The sequence below is a fragment of the Oryzias melastigma genome, linkage group LG6 (assembly GCF_002922805.2).
Source record: "Oryzias melastigma strain HK-1 linkage group LG6, ASM292280v2, whole genome shotgun sequence".
Classification (NCBI taxonomy): Eukaryota; Metazoa; Chordata; class Actinopteri; order Beloniformes; family Adrianichthyidae; genus Oryzias; species Oryzias melastigma.
In genome coordinates this window covers 11,254,167-11,274,828 of record NC_050517.1, presented here as the reverse complement: position 1 = coordinate 11,274,828, position 20,662 = coordinate 11,254,167, and the positions used below count along the sequence as shown (strand labels likewise).

Here is a 20,662-nt window from a genome sequence, read left to right as displayed (position 1 = left end):
ATCACACCTGACACTTTTCTCCACCCATTCCAACCTGCTTGCACTCTCCTCTTCACTTCTTTTCCACACTCTCCATTACTCTGTAATGACTAAACTTATTCTGTTTAGTAAAAATCCATTCAGATGTCGTATGAACATTTCTTAAAACATTCAGTTTTTTTTTAAGTCTTAAATCAAGTTTTTCTGTTGTCAACAGTATGGAGCAAAATAATTTATTTAAACAAAAATTTAATAATTATTTCCTGATTTTTTGATCTTACTTCTTAATCAGACAAAATAGTTCCTAACTGCTGATTTGAGAAAATCTTGTAAAGATGTGGAACAAAAACAACTCAAACCTAGTTTTGAATATCAGAAAATGCAAAGATCAAATAGTTTGCGGTGAAACTATATATCTTCTTCATTTTCACGTAAATATAAAAATTATTTTTCGTAGGTCCGTCTTTGCTGCATGTTTCCACCTTCTCTCCAGTTTCGTGATGCTCCCTGTCTTTCTGTTTCTGCAGGAGACTTCTTTGAAGCCTGGGAGGTGCTGCTCAACCACATTCAATCCGCCGCTCTCAGTAAAAACAACGAGGTCTCGCTTGCTGCCCTCAAGAGCTTTCAAGAAATCCTACAGATCGTGACGCCGGTTAAAGACTCGGACAAAGCGGCGGATGCTCTTGCCGCGATGGGCGTCCCGGCGGTCCTCATGGATCCTCTGTCGGCGTCTGGTCCCGGCAGACCCCTGGTGCATTCCGATTCACTGGTCGAGAGGTTGACGCGGTACAGCGGGGCCGACATGCAGGCCCCCCCTCCAGGAGAGGAGTCTGCCTTGGACGACCTGGTGCTGTGGTGGTCTGCGTGGAACACGTGGTACCGGGTAGGAACGGAGAGCACCAAGCCCCCTAGTGGCCCGACGGAGAAGTTCTCTTTCATCCCCAGCCAGCCCTTCCTCACAGCGCTGATCCAGATTTTCCCAGCACTCTACCTGCACATCAAAGCCAACTTTAGCATGGAGGATCTGAAAAAGCTCGGGGTCATTCTCCACGGAGCCGTGTCTGTGCCCATCAGCAGCGACGCCTCCCCCTTCATCCTCCCATCCTTCACCGAGGCTGTGCTCACGAGCCTGCAGGAGGCCGTTCTCACCGCTCTGGATGTCCTGCAGAAGGTGAGGCAGCCGTCCATGCAGATACAATCAACACAACAGCAGGGATGCTACAAACGATTATTGTAATATTATTTTTTTCTGATTAGTCGATTAATCGGATCATTCCTGGACTGGATGTAAAATATACATCTTAACCATCATTCGCTTTAAACCTGAAGTGTTTAGGCTATATGCTAGCTAAAAATAAAGACAATCAAAGCAATAGTTAATTATAACGAATCAAAGGAAGTATTTTTGACAAAAAATAAAGTTTTGGTCTCACTGACTCAAATACAACAAAAGTATGTTGAGGTGCTGAGCGCTCACAGCTGTCTTCAACTTCTCTACACTCTGACTCTATAACTCCAAACTCTACGATGTTCTCGTTCATATCCAGGAAAGTTAGCTTCTCTCCATGTCTTGCAGAAAGATTTGATCTCTTTTGAGAGCAGTAGAGAAATGTCACTCTGATGGAGTAGAGGCTGCAGGGATGCACAGACGACATTTAGCTAATAGGTTTGCGCTAACGTTGGCTTGGCTTACCTAGACGATGATCCTCTTCAGTGTTATCATGCTCAGTCACAGCGTTCTTTCTCTTCAGGTGTTCCTGCATCACTGTAGTGCTCTTATGTAACACAAGGTCTGCCTTGCAGATATTGCATTAGACACTTTTGTCTGTTATTTACAGTTTTTGTTTTATGTTTCCAACTTTTAAACTATAGTTTTGATGTTATAAAAAAAAGACAAATCGACTTTTAGATTAGTTGACTATTTTAATAGTCGTGACTAATCGTGCTAGATCTACACAATAGTGACTTGTAAAGTTAATCATGAAAATAGATAGAAATATCTCCTTTTAAAAGTTGACATCAGTTTACAGATGGCATATTTAAAAATGAATAAAGGCAAGATAGAAAAAATACTTTTTTTCTCTTTACTCCTCCATTAATGTGCGGGAAATGCAGCATGTGCATCCCTTCAAACTTGTTTTTGTTTAAATGTATTCCCATCGTCAGTTTCTGGTGTTCTTCTACTTTTCAACAGGGTTCCCACAGGGTCTTAAAAAGTCTTAAAGGCATTTAATTAATGAATTTGGAAATAATACCTTAAAAAGTATTTTAAAAACTCTTGAACTTTGATATTTGAGCCTTAAAAAATTAGTTTTTTGAAACTTCACTGTTTCAAATTTTCAATCACAATTATTTTGACCAATTAATGGAAATACACAGCAGCACAACCAATCATTATGCACTAATCCACTGAATGCGTAAGAAAAGAAGGAAAAAAAGAAGCACACTTAAGCATCACGGCACAAACAACAAAATAAGTAGCTAGTTTTGATCATAAAATGAGAAAATGAATAAAATGGAAAATACGCTGGGAAATTGGTCCTAATTTTTGATATCCATGACCTTAAAAAGTCTGAAATTTAACTTCAAAAAACTTTTAGGAACCCTGTTTAAACACTGAAAGCTAGGATGTCACTTTTTAAAGGCCCACTACGATGAAAGTCGTGTTTTTAGCATGTCATTTCTGCATTTGTCAGATGATGGGTCACATATTTAGAGAAAATTAAGGGTAAAATAGCATTTCTGAGTATTTCTTTATTTAAATTTGTGTGAATCAGCAGCGGACAGATAAATATAGTTTGAAAAGAGCATATTTGTGGCAGGCCTCACGCTCTCTGTAACACAGAAGGGAAGGGGGGCGGAGTTTCTCTGCTCCAACAGTCCCGCCCACAACTCAGAGGTAAATTTCCAATGAACTACTGCCACTCTGCAGAAACTATGTCCTAGAGAAAAGACACAATTATTCTTAATTTCGTCTAAAAATGGCAAAATCCTGACTGAAAGACCACTGCGAATGCTTTTAAAATAGATCAAATCCGAAATTTAACGTAAACCCTTTAGCACCAACCCAAACTCCTCTCTGGCTTTTTAATCAGTCAGACAGCTCTTCTGTCATTATTTTAATTTTAATGGAAGATAAATAAATGAGTCTGATTCATCTGATTGCACTCCCCGAACCACCAACTGTCGTGCGGCTCATGTTTGCCTCATTTCTCAAAGGCTGTTTCGAAGTCTCCAGATTAATTAATCAGACTTCCCACAGTAATTAATGCCATACATTAAATGTTTGATTCTGTGTGACTTTTGAACGATTCCTTCCTTCTGCATCAACTCTGCTCGGGGAGAAACATGCGATGTGCGGTCCTGCGATGGATGAGTCAGTGTTTGTCCTTCCCTCCCCGCTGCAGTCCATCTGCGTGGGCCCGGAGAACCTGCAGGTCATGTACCCGGCCATCTTCGAACAGCTGCTGCTTTTTGTGGAGTTCTCCTGTAAGCCCCCCCAGTACGGCAGGATGGAAACCAAACTGGTGGCCAATGCCAAATACAACCAGGTGAGACACGCAGATGGACGCTCAACTGTTTTACCACGAGAGTTTGTTTTGTTAAGATTACGTTTCAACCCTCACAAACCAAACTCCCTCTTCTGTCCCGTTCTGTTGGAAACACGTCTCAGAAAAATGTTTATTCTATTACAAACTCCGTGATAGATCTCTATGTCTTCTCTAAATCTCATCTCTTACATGTCATTTTACTGCCATTGTATCAGTAGAAAATGTTCATTTTTACCTTTTTATATTTAAAGCCAGTCACTGCATTTTACTGGGTTTTCATGCTCTCAGGTTGCAGAAATATTGTTGATCAGATATTAAATGGTGAAGAGATTAACTGGAGGAAAAATGTCAAAAGAGTTGTTTGTATTCAGTGTTTTTGAAAAAGTTAGTGAGAGACGAGTTGGTGAGATAATGTAATATTTATGACCAAAAATGGACTCTTGGCCTTCAAAAAAGGTATTTTTAAAACAGTTTTTGTGGCAATGCTTCATTTCCATATTTTTTTTATAACCCCTGCATCGTCGTCTTCTTCTTCTTCTTCTTCTTCTTTTTTGGAGATGTTTAGTCATTTTTTTTATATTTCAAAAATTAACCTAAAACTGTGTAAAATGTAGTTCTAATTGGTGAATTTCATCTTTTTTTCTCCAAAAATTGCAAAAAAATTAGATTAATTGGTTTGTATGCTTTTTAGCAAAAGATCAGACATGTAGAGACAAAATAATTTTTTTAATTCAATAATTATCTTTTGGATAATTAAAGTCTTTCTATCATCTATCTAATAAAAATGTATAAATCAACACACAAGCCAAATTCGAGGGCAAAACAACAAAAAAGTGTATTAAAAACAGGCAAAGCTCCACTGAACTATACCTCCCTGCCACTTTATTAGATACACCTTTCTAGTACCGGTTAGACCCCCTTTGACCATCAGAACTGCCTTAATCCTTGGTGGCATAGATTCAATAAGGTGCTGGAAACATTCTTCAGAGAGTTTGGTCCATATAGCATCACAATAGACCTGGTGTGTTCTCCTTCTGCCTCGAGGTTGGACGTGTGTTCAGAGAGGCTCTTCCGTAATCAGCCGGAACCAGTCTGACCATTCTCCTCTGACCTCTGGCATCAACCAGATTGGCCGCTCACTGGATATTTTCTCTTATTCTGACCATTCTCTGTAAACCCTAGAGATGGTTGTGGGTGAAAATCCCAGCAGTTTCTGAAATACTCAGATCAGCCCGTCTGGCACCAGCAACCACATTCAAAGTCACTTCAGTCGTCTTTCTTCCCCATTCTGATGCTCGGTTTGAACTGCAGCAGATCATCTTGACCATGAATATCTCCGAATTCTTTCCCTACTCACTATATAGTGCATTCGCCATCTTCTAGTGCGTACGCCATCTTCTAGTGCTGTCCGAATCTACAAGTCCAAAATTGAGTCCCCTAGAAATTTCCAAGAAGTCTTTACAAGAAACTAGTGTGCATCGTTTCTCAATACATTAGTGAATATAGACCACAATGCATTGCGGTTGATCAATTTTTGACAAAAAAGGTGGGGAATTTGGACATAGTCTAAGTCTATATACCTAAATGCATAGAGGTGCTGCCATGTGATTGGCTGATGAGAAAATTGCGTTAACGAGCTGTTGGACAGGTGTACCTAATAAAGTGACCAATGAGTGTTTATTTCAGGGATTTATTCCAAGAGGAATAAATTGTGTCAAAACTCTTACTGTGTCTGTTTTTAACCAAAAATGTCAAAGCTAAAACTTTTTGAAATCTTCATGCTAAATTTTAAATTAAATCTTTACTTTATGCTGTTATATCTGCATTATTGTAAACAGCCGATGTGATTGGCAAACTCACCGGTGAAACATAAGATCCAAATTATTCTCTTTTTATTGTTTTTCAGGATAATTCAAGTAGATTAATATTGAGTTTTAAACTTGGATCAGCAGATTATCTACAGTTTTTTGGGGGGGTATAATTTATAAACTAGTGTAGAGGGGATGTGTGTTCACCTCCTGAATCCTGCTCCTGACTTCCTTTTTGTTTATGTGAGTCTGTTTAAACTGTTGAAGAGAAATGTGTAACCTCCCTCAGCTAAACAAATGCTGTTGGTGGTCTTTTTGGAGTTCTTCCTGCTGTCAGAATGTCTGAAAGATTGCAGGAATCTTGTTTTTTCTGATTTTCTCTAGAGGTAAATCCATTCATCCACACATTCCACTTCAATCTGACACCTCTCCTAAGCTCTAGTTTAATTTGCGTCTTCTCTCATTCTGTTTCTTGGACCTATTCTCTGGATTGCCATGTTAGATCCAGCTGTTTGCACCGGTGAGTGTTGTCCTCTCCCTAAGCCCAACCTTGATTGTTCTGAGCTGAAAGGTGATGACCTACCCTCTGCAGCAGCAGATGTGAATCGGTGTGCATGGTAGGCCCTCATCGGCGGCTCTCACTCACTCCATGCTCCTCCCCCTCTCTGCCTGCCACTAACTGGTGGTCATGCCTCTGTGTGCACCGTTCTCGTGGAGTGTACTCTCTGTGACGTTAATATGCACTTCTTCTAACCTCTAAAGGCACATTTTGAAGAGCCCGCCAATGTCTGTGTTTGTCAGCGTTAAACACTCGACGTGGATCATTACAGCTGTGACAAAGTGTGCCTTTAAGAGCTGCTTTCATTGTGGTTCTGCCGGCGGGTTTAGGGAAACCGGCTGAAGACGTGATGGACTAACGCGGCCTTTTCTGATGTCTCCGCAGGCGGAATGGGTTGCCTTAAACTACGTGCCCTTCGCTGAGCGCTCCTTGGAGGTGGTGGTGGACCTGTACCAGAAAACGGCGTGCCACAAAGCCGTCATCAGCGAGAAAGTTCTGCAGAATATCATCAAGGTATTTTGGAGGCTTTATAGTTGCGGTATTTCCAAAAATGCAGCTAATGAACAAAATAGAAATAAAAATCAAACTACGACTGGATAGCTACAATATGGGTCGCTGTTTTTGTTGCACCGGTGATGTTAGGTTGTGAGGGGATATAAGCTAGTGGGAAATGTAAACAGATGGATGATGGGAAATAGGGGGCATTGATTCTCAACCTTGATACATTTAATACAGTGTACTAAAAATAACACTCAGACACAATGTATTTATTTCTCTAAAATGGAGGGTAATATTGCATTTTAAGTCTATAACCTTAAGGAAAAAAGTGGAATGTGTAGGGCTACTGTAACAGGAAGTAAGCAAATTTTCAAAATAAAGTGTCAGTGAAGCTTCCTATTTTCAAAGTAAAACTTTTCTACTAGTTGAAAAAAAATAAAACTGAACTTATATTTACTGAAATAAGTTCTAAACCTAAAAAAAGAAATTTACTTGAATCTTTTAGCCTTGTAGCTTTATTCTCAGTGTTTACATTTGTTTGACTACAGGAACTCCACAACCGATAATGCAGTTAACGTAATTCCTGCAGATTCTGGAGCTTTTCATACCTCCTTTAAAACAACATCCAATGCTTTGGAAGTTTTTCGTATCGGTACAAATTGGACATGAAAAGCGGATTGCAGAATCAGTTGATTCAAGGAATCCAAAGAATTTACGGTATGTCAAAGATTGTGTGCTAAGAGTTGAACAGTCTGCAATTTGAATAAAACATTAATAAATATGAATTTTAAAAATATAGCAGAAATCTTGTGATCAATAATGTGACATTATATGACTGACTGTTAGCATAGAGGTTATACAAGAAAATGTATTTAAAATATAGATCTGAAGATCTGGAAGTTTTTATTATTTTGTTTCCATTAAAAATGAAAAAGATCAGTATGTAAAACATGAGTCCATGTGAAAGGAATGAGTGTTTTTAGATGTCACTTTTTAAAAAATAATTTATTATACATTTTTTATATATTTTTTTTACTGCTGAATTTATTCAGGAAGTTGACCAAAACATTTTTAGTGTGACATTTTTCAAAATGACACATAGCATTTCTTTCTATCTAAATCTTTGTGTTTGGGAACGCTTTTAAAATGGATCAAAAGCTGATCAGAGTGGGACTCTTACAACACATTAGAGCAATCCTCTCATCTGTTTGATTCAGAGATCACGCCTCAGAGTGAGGATTGTTTTAATCATTCACGATCTTCCTGTGATGTCAGACTGAATTTTTTATCTCCTTCTCACTCAGATTTTAATTAGAGTTTATTCTCTGTTGTGCCACCTTGTTCTCTGAGGGACTGCATTGTGTCTCCATGAAAACAATTAAAATATTCAAAAAAAAAGCGGGGAAGGCTGTTACAATAATGTTTCCAGATCATAACTCAATACAGGATTCTCACATTTATCACTGGAGTTGTGTTCTAAAATGAAACCCGCTATAAGTGAAATCCACAGAGTAGGATTACAGATGTTTTTAGGCAGTAAAACTCCTAACTATACACTTTACTTGCTTTTCTCTCTTGTTTAGCTTCACAAAATTCAAGCTTCAATAGAATAAAAAGTCCCGTATTATAGAAGGAAATCTGCTTGGAATGGAAGATTTATGTAGATTTGGAAATTGGAATTGGAATTGTTGTATTTATATGTCTTGGGGACTGCAGATGTAAATGAGCTCTTAGAGATATAGTCTGGTACAAAGTATCCTTTCTTTGATTGATGCTTCTGTACATGATCCTGTCAAGTCAACTAAAGAAAGAACACGTTCTGTGCAGGAGACACGGAACAGATTGACGGAATCTCCAGGCAATCCGGACGCTGAACACAATCCTTTGTTTAAATGAAAAACAAAAAAAGAAAGCAAAATTGCTCTGGAAAAATTAAAGCGACCCGTGATAAATCCCGGGACCACTGTAATATACTCTACTCTCCCCAAAACAAGTAACGATGTAAGGAATGACGTCATGGTTACCACTATATTAAAAGTGGAACACGGTAATGAATTTTAATCATCTTTTTGAGTGGAACAATTTGAAGTGGACTTGTTCTAACATGTGCTGCTAAACATAGTTCTAAAATACCTACAGGAGCAACACAGTCCCTCTCCTAACTCGTCCTATATGGACGTACGGTTCGGTCCCCAACTCGTCTTTTTTATGTGCTAGCTGTTCCCATTAAATCACGGGTCCCCAATCCTCAAACCGTTACTGGTCCGAGGACCACATGGTACCAGGCCACAGATATATAAAAAAAAATGCATTCGTAAATAAGCCAACAGCCAGCGGGTCAAAAAAACAACGAGTCGGGGACACCCAAAACGTGAGGCGGAGGGGACCCGAACCGTACGTCCATATATGAGGAGTGAGAATGTTAAGGCAGGAGTCATAGTGAATCTTCACATTTCATCCTGTAGGTGTCGCTGTCTTAATGTAAATAGTATAAACGCTGTGGATGAGCTGACTGCAGAATGATGTGTTTCCATCAGAAGGGTAAAAGGTTTTGGATGGCCATTGCAGTGCATAAAGTGAGGAGTGTATAGAACATCTATAATCTTACTTCACAGATTTCACCTATCGTAGGTTATTTATGGAATGAAGGAGGGACCACTGTGTATCCAAAGTCTAAACGGTAACAATAATTTTTTTGTAAATGTCACTTGTCTTTTCTCGCCACTTGAAGACTCTGAGAATGCCTTTGGGTCTGAAGTACGCCTGTCCATCAGAGAGCACGTGGAAGCTCGCCGTCTCCTCGCTGCTAAAGGTTTTGTCCATCGGACTGCCGGTCGCGCGCCAACACGCCTCGTCTGGAAAGTTTGACACTATGTGGCCGGAGCTGGCCAACGCCTTCGAGGACTTTCTTTTCACAAAAAGGTAGAATTTCTGAAACTTGAGGAGGATGTTTTGGATCCACTCCTTAGTAACAGGAGTTCTTCTTCCCAGCATTCCACCGGATAACCTGTCCATCCAGGAGTTTCAAAAGAATGAGGCCGTTGATGTAGAGGTTGATATCAGCTTCAGTCGTTTGGAGATATTTATGAGAAGTCTTTGGGTGTTCCGATGCTTAGTTTGCGTTCTACATTTCAGGTGGTGCAGCTGATCAGTACGGAGATTTTACCGTTCGCTAATTTCATCCCCAAAGAGTTTGTTGGTCAGATCATGACCATGCTCAATAAGGGATCCATTCACTCCCAGGCGCCTTCATTCACAGGTAATATTTGTAAATCCCAATCAAGCACTGGATTAAATCCACTCCAATGCTCCGTACCGCATGATCTGTTGGTTCTGCTCAAATGCTTCAAATCTAACCGGGAAAGTGTTTTCCTTAACAGAAGCAGAGATCGACGTGCGGATGCGGGAGGAGTTTTCAAAGGTCTGCTTCGAGACGCTGCTGCAGTTCTCCTTCAGCAACAAGGTGTCTACCCCCCAGGAGGGGTACATCTCTCGGATGGCGCTCTCCGTGCTTCTCAAGAGATCCCAGGACGTTCTCAGACGCTACGTGGAAGACGAGAGGCTAAGTGGACGTTGTCCTTTACCGAGGTACAACCCGACAGGAAAAGGGATTTGAAGCAAAAGGACAACTTTTTAAATTAGCAAAATGTTTCTATACACTCACTTGGCTCTTTATTATAAGCACCTGGTTATTTATTCCACAATTTAGTCATTTAGTAAACACTTGTATCCAAACGGACTCAAACAACCCCAGGATATTCTATCTAAACTACCCTAATTCTTGAGCACATTCCACAGCAGATGCTAAATCCTCATTTAACTTCTGCCGTTTTTCCTGTCAGTCTTAGGACATTACCAGTAAATCTTAAAGACCCACTCCAATGAAAATCAAGTTTTTGCTTGGTCATTCCAGTTGCTTATTTACAGTTGGTTCTATCTATTTATGTCATTTTAAATTACAGTAAATTCTCATCGGATTCCTCTTTTTTCAAATTTCAAGTGGTTGTTTGCTAAAATCCCTTAAATATCAACAGTTTCTTGAATATTCCCACCATCAAATATCACTAGTTATGTTTAGAACATACATGCCAGATGGTGATCCAATGAGTTAGTTTTGTTTTCTTCTACTTGTGTCTAATCTGCTCATCTGGTCAGCTGATATTTTTGGATTTCACCCCATCTGTGTTTTTGTGGCTAATGAGAGCCGTTGGCCGTTCTCATTTTAGGCAACAGGTGACGGAGATCATATTTGTCTTGAAGGCAATCAGCACTTTGATGGACTCACTTAAAAAGACACAACCTGAAAATGGTGAGTATCATTGTCTTTCATGCACATTTTTTCTCTCCTCTTGTTTATAATTGTTTTTTTTTTTTGGGAACAGAACTCGGAGTGTTCTTTGAAATCCTGTCTGCAGTAGAATCATCCTCTCATGTTGCATTTGTTTTATTCTCTTCCTGCAGTGGACGGTAACACGTGGGCCCAGGTGATCGCCCTGTATCCCACGTTGGTGGAGTGCATTACCTGCTCCTCGTCTGAGGTGAGCTCCGCCCTAAAGGAGGCTCTGGGGCCCTTTAAAGACTTTATGCAGCCGCCGGTCTCCAAAGTCCAGAACGGAGAGTCCTGACCAGTGTCCCGCTTTCTGCTTTTATAATGAAGAAGTCTAGAATATGTATTCCTATCCTGGGTGCTTGTTAAGAGCTCGGGTTCGAACTCTCTGTGAGCTCCGTCTACAGTGACACGAAGGCCGCCTCAGACCACGGCGACGACCCCGAAATCCATCGTGTGCTTCTCATGTGAGCCGATGACTCATGAGCTCCCTCCATTTTCATACAGACTGCAGTCATATGTTCACTACAGACATTAAAAGACAAATTGAAGTGTTGCCTTTTTTTTGGTTTAATTTTCATAAAGAGGCTGGTTGATGTGGTGATAGTGCTGATAATGTCATTCAGAAAAAAAACAAACTGGAGCTTTTTTGATCTAAAAGATGAACACTCGAGACTTTTCCATCATTTTCAACAGTGAGGATTTTATGCAAGAAAAGAAAAAATCTTTCTGTAACATTCCATGTCATCTTTAGCTGGTCATCTGAGAAAGGATGTACCTTTCAGTGTAAAATAAATGGGATGATTCAAAACTCTCTTCTGTGCCAAGAAATAGTTTTTTGGTGGAACCACATTTATTATTTTATTAATCCTACAAAAACCTGTACTTTTAATGGTTATAATATGGGGTGAGTGTCGTTTAGAGATTTTAAAAAGTGTTTTTATTACCAGAAGCTTTTATTTTTTAAAGAAGAGGGTTTAGCTTAAATCTGTCTTAAAAGTTTTGTAACATTTACAAAAAAATGTGGTTTTACCATCAAAGTTATAGTTTAAATACATTCATAATACCACATTGCTTAATGGTGCACCAAATATTAAAATAACTCAACATCACCACCTGTTGAAGCAACATTAACACTGCGTTTTGACAAGGGGAAAAGTACAAAAGCCCAAACAAAATAAAAAAAAAATATATATATATATATATATATATATATATTAAGTTGTATGTAAGTGAAATTAGTATTTGCAATGTTTGATGTTCTTGTTTAACATGGAAAAAAAATATTTAAAAAAAATCAGGTATTTTTAAAGCCATTTGCAAATAAAAATTGAAAAGAGGATTTTTTTTTACATCTGCCTGCTGTGGTGAACTTCAAAATAAAAGGTTCTAAAAAATAACCTTAATCTAAATGCAATTATCCTGTAATTAATAAATGAATCTTCATATCATTTATAGTAGCTTTTCTTTCCTTTAAGCACAGACCATTTTGGGGCTTAAAATGTCTAAATATGTGGAATTAGAACCCTTATTTCTGTGAGTTTTTGTTATTTATCCAAGTTTTTGTTTTTTGGTTTTAAAGTCAGGTCAAGTTAAATATTAGCCAAACTGTTATGCCTCTTTTGGGGTCTAGGGGGTTGAGGGGCACAAGTAACTTGGTTTTAACTTTAACTTACTAGCAAAAACACCAAGTAAAATGAATTGGGGGCTCGTCCGGGATTATAAATTATGTTACGGCCCTTTTTGAGTCTAGGGGATCTTCAGCACGGCGTAGAAGTGATGTTCTTGTCCTAACTCCAAATTAACACGAGTTCGTCTCCATACAAAGATAACACATTTATTACAATAAAGGACAAAAACCGTACCTTAAAGGTGATGCAAAAGACTTCAGGGTGAACTGAGGTCAAAATGACAAACAAAACCCCACCAAACTGAACCCAGGAACCTCATGAACTAAGCTGGCTTCGTCCTTTAAATCTTTGAAATTAATTTTACTAGATTATCACAAAATAGAGTTTTATGTGGACTTCATGTGAAAAAAAAACAACTTAATATCCAATAAAGAAAGTGTGATCACTAAGTGTAAAATTTGCAGGTTTCTGATTGAAAAGTTAATCAAACCAAATAATTCCACAATGAAAAAGAGAGCTTACAGAAAATGAGTTAACTTTCAACCCGTTAGAAGTTAAAGCAAGTGGTTCATTGTGTTTTTATTTCACTTAAATACACATTTTTTAGCTTTTACATCAACATTTTATTAAATATGGTTAAAAGACATTCAGTATTTGATCATTCTTTTGATAAAAATGATTAAAATCCAAACATTTTGGTCCTTGACTCTTCATTTATTCAGACCTGGACATGAAAAGATTGAGGGTGAACTGCAGACAAATGCTGAAGTCTGTTCTGAGCAGCATGTCTGTCGCCTTGTTGGAGTTCTCTGATCAGAGAAATGACCACAACTCAACCATCATCATACAAACTGTGCTTGTGGAGTGTAAAAATGTGTTGTAAAAAGGTAAATAACATAATTGATTCACAAACAAAGACACAGCTTGGCTTGTGTTCTTCCTCTTGTATCGAATCCGACACAGATTCTGAGTGGTCGTCTTTGTTACGTTAACAGAGACTGCTGCTATTTCATTGGTGATCATTATGATGATGCATTTTATTCAACTGTTGCAGAAGAAGACCTCCTGCAGACTTTCTAAAGATCAAGGATCTTTTTTGATCTGTTCACTTAACCTTTCAATGCTGCTGTGGTATCTGAATCCTGACTTAGCTGCAAAATGATAAACTGAAGTTGAGGGATAATTAAATAATGTGACTAGTGGAGGTATGGTTGTGCATGTTACAGCTGTAAGTTTGGCTGGAAGACACACCAGCTGCTGTAAATAATGTGCCTTATATCAGAAATAACAGAAAAAGCCATGTAGATAGAACTAATGTAGAAAGATCTGGATAAAGGCAAATCACTGTATGTGGGGGATTTTAATATTAATGTGTTCAATTGGAATAATCACAGAAAGATGGAGGAATTCATGAATCTGTTTATACAGTATGTTTTTTTTATTTTTAGATCCTATGATCACTAAAGCAACTTAATTTACCACCCACAGTGACACGGATGATCTATACAGAGTACAAAAAAGAGTGGTTTACTTTAAATCTACAACTGCAATTCAACAGTATATATATTTAGAGGAGAATTCTCTGTAAACATCATGAAAAGGGGATTTATTTTCACAAGACCAAACTAAAAAAAAACATTTCTTTTTAGAAAATTTCAAAGCTTTGAATTAAAAACATTGTCTAGTTCTAAAATGTAAAACAGAGAATAAAAAGGCATGTATGTAAGGGGCAAATGACGAATATTCTCAGAAAATGTCAAAGAATTCTTTCTTCAATCCACTGGAGAAAATTAAAGAATGTTGAAAGTAATTGGTGACACAAAAGGTTTTTTTTTTTTTTGGAATGTGCCATTATGAGTAAGTCTATGAATCATGTGAGCAAAAACATGTCCTTTGGCTACTGGAAGAAAAATAATAGCAGAGGATTCAAGACAAAGAAATGGTTGATCTGAGAAAAAAAAGGGTGGAGGATCTTGAACAATATTCCAGAGTAAATGACGTCATCACTGGACTTAAATCAAGTCAGTGCTGTGATGGTGGCGGATAGCGCTGGTGAGCCCGAGGAGCTGGAGGGAGTCTAAAGGAATTAAATTAAATTGATAAATGTAAAAAGGCTTTTATTTTGGTAAAGTTGAATCTTATTTATCGAACTTGGTGATAAACAATTCACATTTTGGTTGATTTTATAAGACAGAGTTTCCATATTAAAGTTACAAAACATAATAACAAAAAAAACTGTGACTGTTGAGACAACAAAAAGTGACCAAAATTCCTCTATTGTACAGGACAGATAACCCACTTTTCCATCATTTCTACCAAAAACTTTATAGTGAAGTGGTTAAAAATACATATAAGCACAAACTACTGTTGGAAAGTCAGTACAAGTAACTGAACAACAACACAAACTTGAATGGAAATCATTGGAGAAGTGAATAATTCCATTTATTAAAAACAGTTTGCACTTCCTTTCTTTGTGCATCTAAAAAAATGCATTGATATCATAAAATATAATATACTGTCATGAAAACTGGAACTTAATAAAAAAAAAGGGGGATTGGTGTCAAGATTGGCATTAACCTACTCACAAAAAGGAATAAGTACCACTTACAGTGTTTGTGGTGTTCCACAGGGGTCAGTCCTAGGCCCCAAACTTTAATTCACCTGCGTTCGTTAGTACAATAACAAGAAAACTTAAATTCCTCTGTTCACTAATGACAAAAAAATTACCTTTTGACACAATAAAAGTGTGGTTACTAGAAGGTTAGTGTTGAATTAAGATCAAACAAATGTCATGGTGTTTGGCAGCATCAATGTTCATTCACTAACTTTATGCAATCAGCAGACTTTGCCAGAAATCCATTATATTTTATAAAGAGGTATTAGTTCAAGCCAAAGCCGAATATCACTTTACAATCTTTGCCGTTCATTAGCTTAACCACATCCGAGGTACTGTTCCAAGGTTTGGGGAAATACTCATAAAAGCACATTGAAAGCACGTTTTATTTTTATAGGAAAGATCCGTTTGAACATTTTACAAGGTTAGATTTTGGGATCATACTAATCCTTTTTTTTTTTTAATAGCATTTTGACATCTTATTTACTTACACAATAATAGAATTGAGTCAGTGTTGCACATGTTCAAAATTTACAGCTCTTAATTTACTCTCAATTTATTTAAAATTGGAAGGGTAGAAATGTCCTAAAAGAAGCATTCTGTGGAGTGAAACTGGAGCTGGATTTGGCAATCAAAGACGTCTCAAACTTCAGGCAGTTTAAATAGAATTATGAGGATTTGTTATGTAATTACAGACAAATACCAGGATTATCCGAATATTGAGGAGAATATTCTCAGTCCTGGAGACATGATGGATATGTTGAAGAGCCAACAAGGGCCAGTGTGTCTATAGCCTTTATTCCTAAGCTTTGTCCTTCTTAGCTTCTTCTTCTTTTCAAACACATTCTTATCAATGTATTTTCTTTATTTAATTCATTATTTATTTTCCAAAGAAAATTTGATGACATCCTGTATTTTGCAAGTTAATGACATGCGTAGGGTTTCGCTTGTTTTTATTCTTTTTTTGTATTATCTACTTGGTCGTGCGTGTGAGAGCTGCTTTGAAAAATTCTTGCTGCATAGAAATTTTTATTTAAACATTTGATAAGCAATGGTGGGATTAGCCCCTTGAGATGCCAGGTCTCGTTTTCAAGGGGTTCCTCCTGTTGAGTTCAACAAAATAAAAGCTGACAAAGTAGGTTTAGGCTGAGTAACAAACAAACCAAGAAAAGAAAATACAAATTATGATTCAAATCAAGTGCACAAAACATGCTCACCCACATATACACACACAGCATCCCTTGTTTTTTTACCCTTCATCCCAATACAGCTTATAGTCACTCCATTTATTTATTTTCATAGCGTTTCCAGAAGTCTTTTGATTATAATTATGCCGTTTTCAGCCAAAGTCCAAAAACCTGTCATTTTCTTTGACATAGTTTCTGCAGAGCGGCAGGAGTTCATTAGAAAATTGCTTCTGAGGTGTGAACAGGGCTGTTGATGTGTAGTAAGCCTTCCCTCATTTCCCATCATCCATCTGTTGACACGCTCTCCCACTAGCTTACAGCCCCTCACAACTCCAAGCTAGCATGCTGGTGAATCAAAAATTCTTTTTTTTTTATTCTTTTTGCTGTTCCTTGTGCGCATGACAGTTACATGACGTAAGATGACAAATGGACTTCTGGGTATTTGGATGAAAAGGGCAGAATAAATTAGTGGTCCTCCAAACGTGCGTCTCTGAGTTCTTTATTTTACATCTGAAACTCAGCATTACTCACACCAAACCCCGAAAAGCCGGCTACACTAATGATTTGATTTTGAGTCGACAAAAGGTTCAGAATTCATTTGTTTTTGAAACCTATCTATAATAAAGCTTCACAAGATGCTCCATGTTGTCTCTTTGAACATGACTCCGATAAACAACTGGTGTTTTTTCCTGTTAATTTATTACTTATTTCTTGATAATGTATGACTTTTTCTTATAAATGTGTTTTAAAGATGTAGATTTACAACTTTTTAAGCTGTAGATCTAGCACTTTAAAATGAGGGGGGAAAGTCATATTTTTAGCCTATGACTTTTAAAGTCATAAATATAAAAGTTTATTCTCATAATTTAACAGTTACAACTTGTTTCTCGTAAATTTACCACTTTAAAGTCGTAATAAAAAGTGTTTTAAAATGGCCCTAAATATCTGTTGTAGTTTAGAAAAATGAAATACTCAGAAATGCAATTTTGAGTTTAATTTTCTTTATATATGTCCTTTATCGTGAGAAAAATTTTCATTAAGTGTAAGCATATTCAATTAAAATCAGAACACAATTGGTGTTTAAAAATACTAAATAGGAAAGAAGATAAAAAAAGACATTTATGATCATGGAAACAAAACAAATGTGTAGGCTAAATGGTGTAAATCAGATTGTTCTCGCGCTTTTTTCACTTGCTCTTTTGTAGTTGCGGATAGTTGTAGTAAAAACTAAATAGTTCTTGGCCACTACTGCCCCCTATAGGTGGAGGTCAGTAAAGCCATTTTTTATGAAGCTATGCCTTCGCGGATTTACTACACCGTTACTTACTACCTTACTCGAAATGTACAGTGTGTTGGTTTTAATAAAAGTCTTTAAAATATAATGCTATGGTTAAAGTGAAGAGGGCTTCTGTGTGGCCACAGACTGGAGGAATAACGCCTCCTATCTTCTCCTCCCATCATCCTCGTGGAGCTCCTCGAGCCCTGATTTTGAGTCACGTGACTGCACGGTGCCGTGCTGAGCACGAGGAGTAAGAGGGGAGAGGGGCCGGTCTTCTTGGGCGGGGTTTCCTCTCATTTCAAGTCCGCTCATAAGAGCAGAGGCGCGGGAGCGGGTGGACGTCGTCGCCCTGGACGGGATTTTTTCCCTGTAACCCAAGAGGAGCCGTTTTTTCCCCACATTTTTTCCTTTAAACTATTTTTTCTCTCCTGTTTCTTGTTGGTTTCGAGCCCCGTACTGGCTGAGGTAGTAGTTTGTGCTGTTGGTTGGGTTGAGACACTGCCCGCTATGGAGATGACTGCGCAAGCTACTGCCTTGCTAGTGCTGGTGCTGCACTTCAGTGAGGAAAAAAAAGTCCCGCTTCCTGCGCTGCTAGCTGGTTCTCCAGGTAAAGAACGGATGGAACCGCCTCATGAAATTGATATATATTTAAACGAAACCGGAATTTGAAGTGAAAGTTGCCCTAGAACTATATGTTGTCTCTTATTGTGTCACGTGCTCAATAAACAGCCTGCGGAGTAACCTTCCCTGTAATGTGTAGTTTCATTTTCGCGCGAGATTTCGACAAAAAAGCGTGAATGTTCTGAGGCGAATCGGTTAAAACGTGGTGGATGTATGTGTGGCTGCCCGGCCATGCGGGTGGGCTGTGGAGAAACTAAGCATGTAGGTCAGCAGTCCTGTTGCTATGAGCGGAGGAGTGACGTGGCTCCTGCTGCCCACAGAGGTGTCCTGCTATCAATCTGATACTCACGAGCTGCACATGGATACCACCAGACTTGTGTGCGGCTCCTAAACAGTTAAAACAGTTTTTTTTAAATATATATATTTAATATGGGTGTGTCCACGTATTCTCCCAGACTGCTCAGGTTTGGGGAACACACTGCTTTCCTCTAGGAGTTAACCCCTAAAATCTTCCCTTGGTTGCTGTGTAACACATCCCAACAGCCAATCACATCGCTCCTGACAGGGGTGGGGACCAGAATGGGTAATGAGCTTTGATTGGCTCGCAGCCTGGGTCGATGGAGCCATGCAGGGGCTGCATTCTTGAGTGGAGACCCCAGCATCTCAGAGGCAGAAAGGAAACCAATCCAAGAGAGCATTTCCACACAAGTTCACACTCGGTATGATAGTTCATTTCAGGACAGACGTGTATTTATGCTCACATTCTATAGAATAATCACTTAAAGTAAAATATAACTGCAAAAATCGGCTGGTGTGCTTGTGTGAACGACCTATAGGTCTTGAGTAATAAAAGGCCTTTAGTGGAAGGGCTTTTTCTCTTATCCTGACTAAAATTCTGTAAGCAGCAGCCCACAGTACGTTGGATCTCATCCATCTCGTGTCAGAGCTCTCATTTGAGCCAGGCTGCAAATAAATCATACTTCAGGGCTGCCGAAAGCCCTAAAGCGGTAAATCTGAGGCGCTGGAAAATCTCCTGATGGGTATCACAGCTGCAGCGCTGATGTAGAACCACTTCTGATTCATGCCTGACGCTCCTCACCTGCCCTCAGACACGCCGCCACAGCTTTAATTACTATGGATCTGTGATCCGACGATGTCGTCTTTTGTTTTAATGAGGGGAAAAACATTTGAGGGGCAGGATATCAGGTATCTGAGGAATCTTTTGAAGATTGAAACCTTTTAAACTACTTCAAATTCAGTCTAATATTTATTAATTAAAAATACATTTTTATGTACTTTTAAGTGAAGGTTAACTCTTTTTTTTTGTAATTGTTTTATTTTTTCATATAATCTAAAATAGAGAAGAAGCTTTCAGCCACACCAAAATCATAAAAAGAACCCTAGAGATTGATAGTATCGCTTCACCTCAAAGAGGCAAAAAAAACCACAACTCGAGCCGTCTCTCCGCGCCGCAGTGATGGACTGCGCTCCACTCTCCGTTTGAAGAGATAAGCATCTTTACTCCGGGCCCACTCAGCATCTCCTTCAGATCTGTCCACGGGTGGGGTGGGAGTGCTGCGACCTTGGAAAAACAACACTGGAATCGACTGTGTCATCGCTGCCGTCATCCAATCTGGACCACACACACATGTGGGGTGTAGGAGTGGAGTGCCAGATCGGTGCTGGCCTGACTGGAGGAGGATGCGGCGCTGATTCTGCAGGGACCAGATGGTCCTTCAGCTCCTGCCGAGGACCCACGGGTGTAGGTCTACAACAAAGACATTTTGTGATCTCCCGCTTGTTTGTAAAGGCAATCGGAGAGGGTGTCGCCGCCTTTCAGACCACTCTGTTCTTTTTAATCCATGACATTTTGAAATCAGAAACTAATCTGAATAACACCTTAATAAAATAACATTTCTTTCCTGTTTTTCACTGTTTCTACATCCAATTTTTGCATCACAACCTCCTGCCTCCCACTTCCATTTCCCACACAATGTTGTTACAAATCGTTGTCTTGATGACAAAAGGAACCCTTCAGTTTCCACGCTCTTCCCTTAAAAAAAAAAAAAAATAAATCATTGGAGGAAAATCACAAAACAGTACCTGTGAATTGGTTTTGTGTGACATTTTCCTCTTTTCTCCAATGCAGAAAACATTTTTTTCTCACCTTGAAGCACCAGGGTTTTCTTTATGTAATGTGACACATTGTCAGTGTCAAAGGTATTTCAGCAATTCAGTCCTCATAAGAACAATAGTGTTTTCTGGTGTTTGGTAGCATCAAGTTTCATGTCTGGGAGATCTTGTTTTGTTTCCATGAGGGGACACAGAATTAAAAACCTCAATCTGAATTTAGCTTTAAGAATACGTTATATATATATTTTTTTACTTCTTAATGCACGGAGCTTTTATTTTTATTTAAAAAATATTCAAAAATATAAAATTTAAAGAATTCAAGATACAAAAAAAAAGTCTAAAGACGTAATTTGCATTTTTCTAATGCGGTTTCTAATCCTCGCACATTTGCCAATTTTTTTATTTTGAAAATATAAAAACACTTAAATGTAACATCCTAAAAATTCAGGGAAAAAACAACTTTTTTTCTTTTTTT

The 20,662-nt window shown here is 38.4% G+C and overlaps 1 protein-coding gene across 4 annotated transcripts in view; it reads left to right on the top strand.

The window, feature by feature from the left end:
* The window catches only part of mon2 (MON2 homolog, regulator of endosome-to-Golgi trafficking), a 448,157-nt gene extending 436,620 nt beyond the window's left edge, over positions 1-11,537 (top strand). Inside the window, exons 27-36 of one of the 4 annotated variants that reach the window (XM_024282090.2) lie at positions 507-1,150; positions 3,387-3,530; positions 5,841-5,858; positions 6,282-6,410; positions 9,127-9,317; positions 9,387-9,447; positions 9,531-9,654; positions 9,776-9,983; positions 10,622-10,704; positions 10,857-11,537. In XM_024282090.2, coding sequence (XP_024137858.1) covers positions 507-1,150; positions 3,387-3,530; positions 5,841-5,858; positions 6,282-6,410; positions 9,127-9,317; positions 9,387-9,447; positions 9,531-9,654; positions 9,776-9,983; positions 10,622-10,704; positions 10,857-11,020 — 1,766 coding nt within the window. In that variant the 3' untranslated portion in view covers positions 11,021-11,537. The remainder of the gene's footprint in view (positions 1-506; positions 1,151-3,386; positions 3,531-5,840; positions 5,859-6,281; positions 6,411-9,126; positions 9,318-9,386; positions 9,448-9,530; positions 9,655-9,775; positions 9,984-10,621; positions 10,705-10,856) is intronic. The other 3 variants (XM_024282091.2, XM_024282092.2, XM_024282093.2) reach the window with 3 other exon arrangements.
* Positions 11,538-20,662: the final 9,125 nt, after the last annotated feature.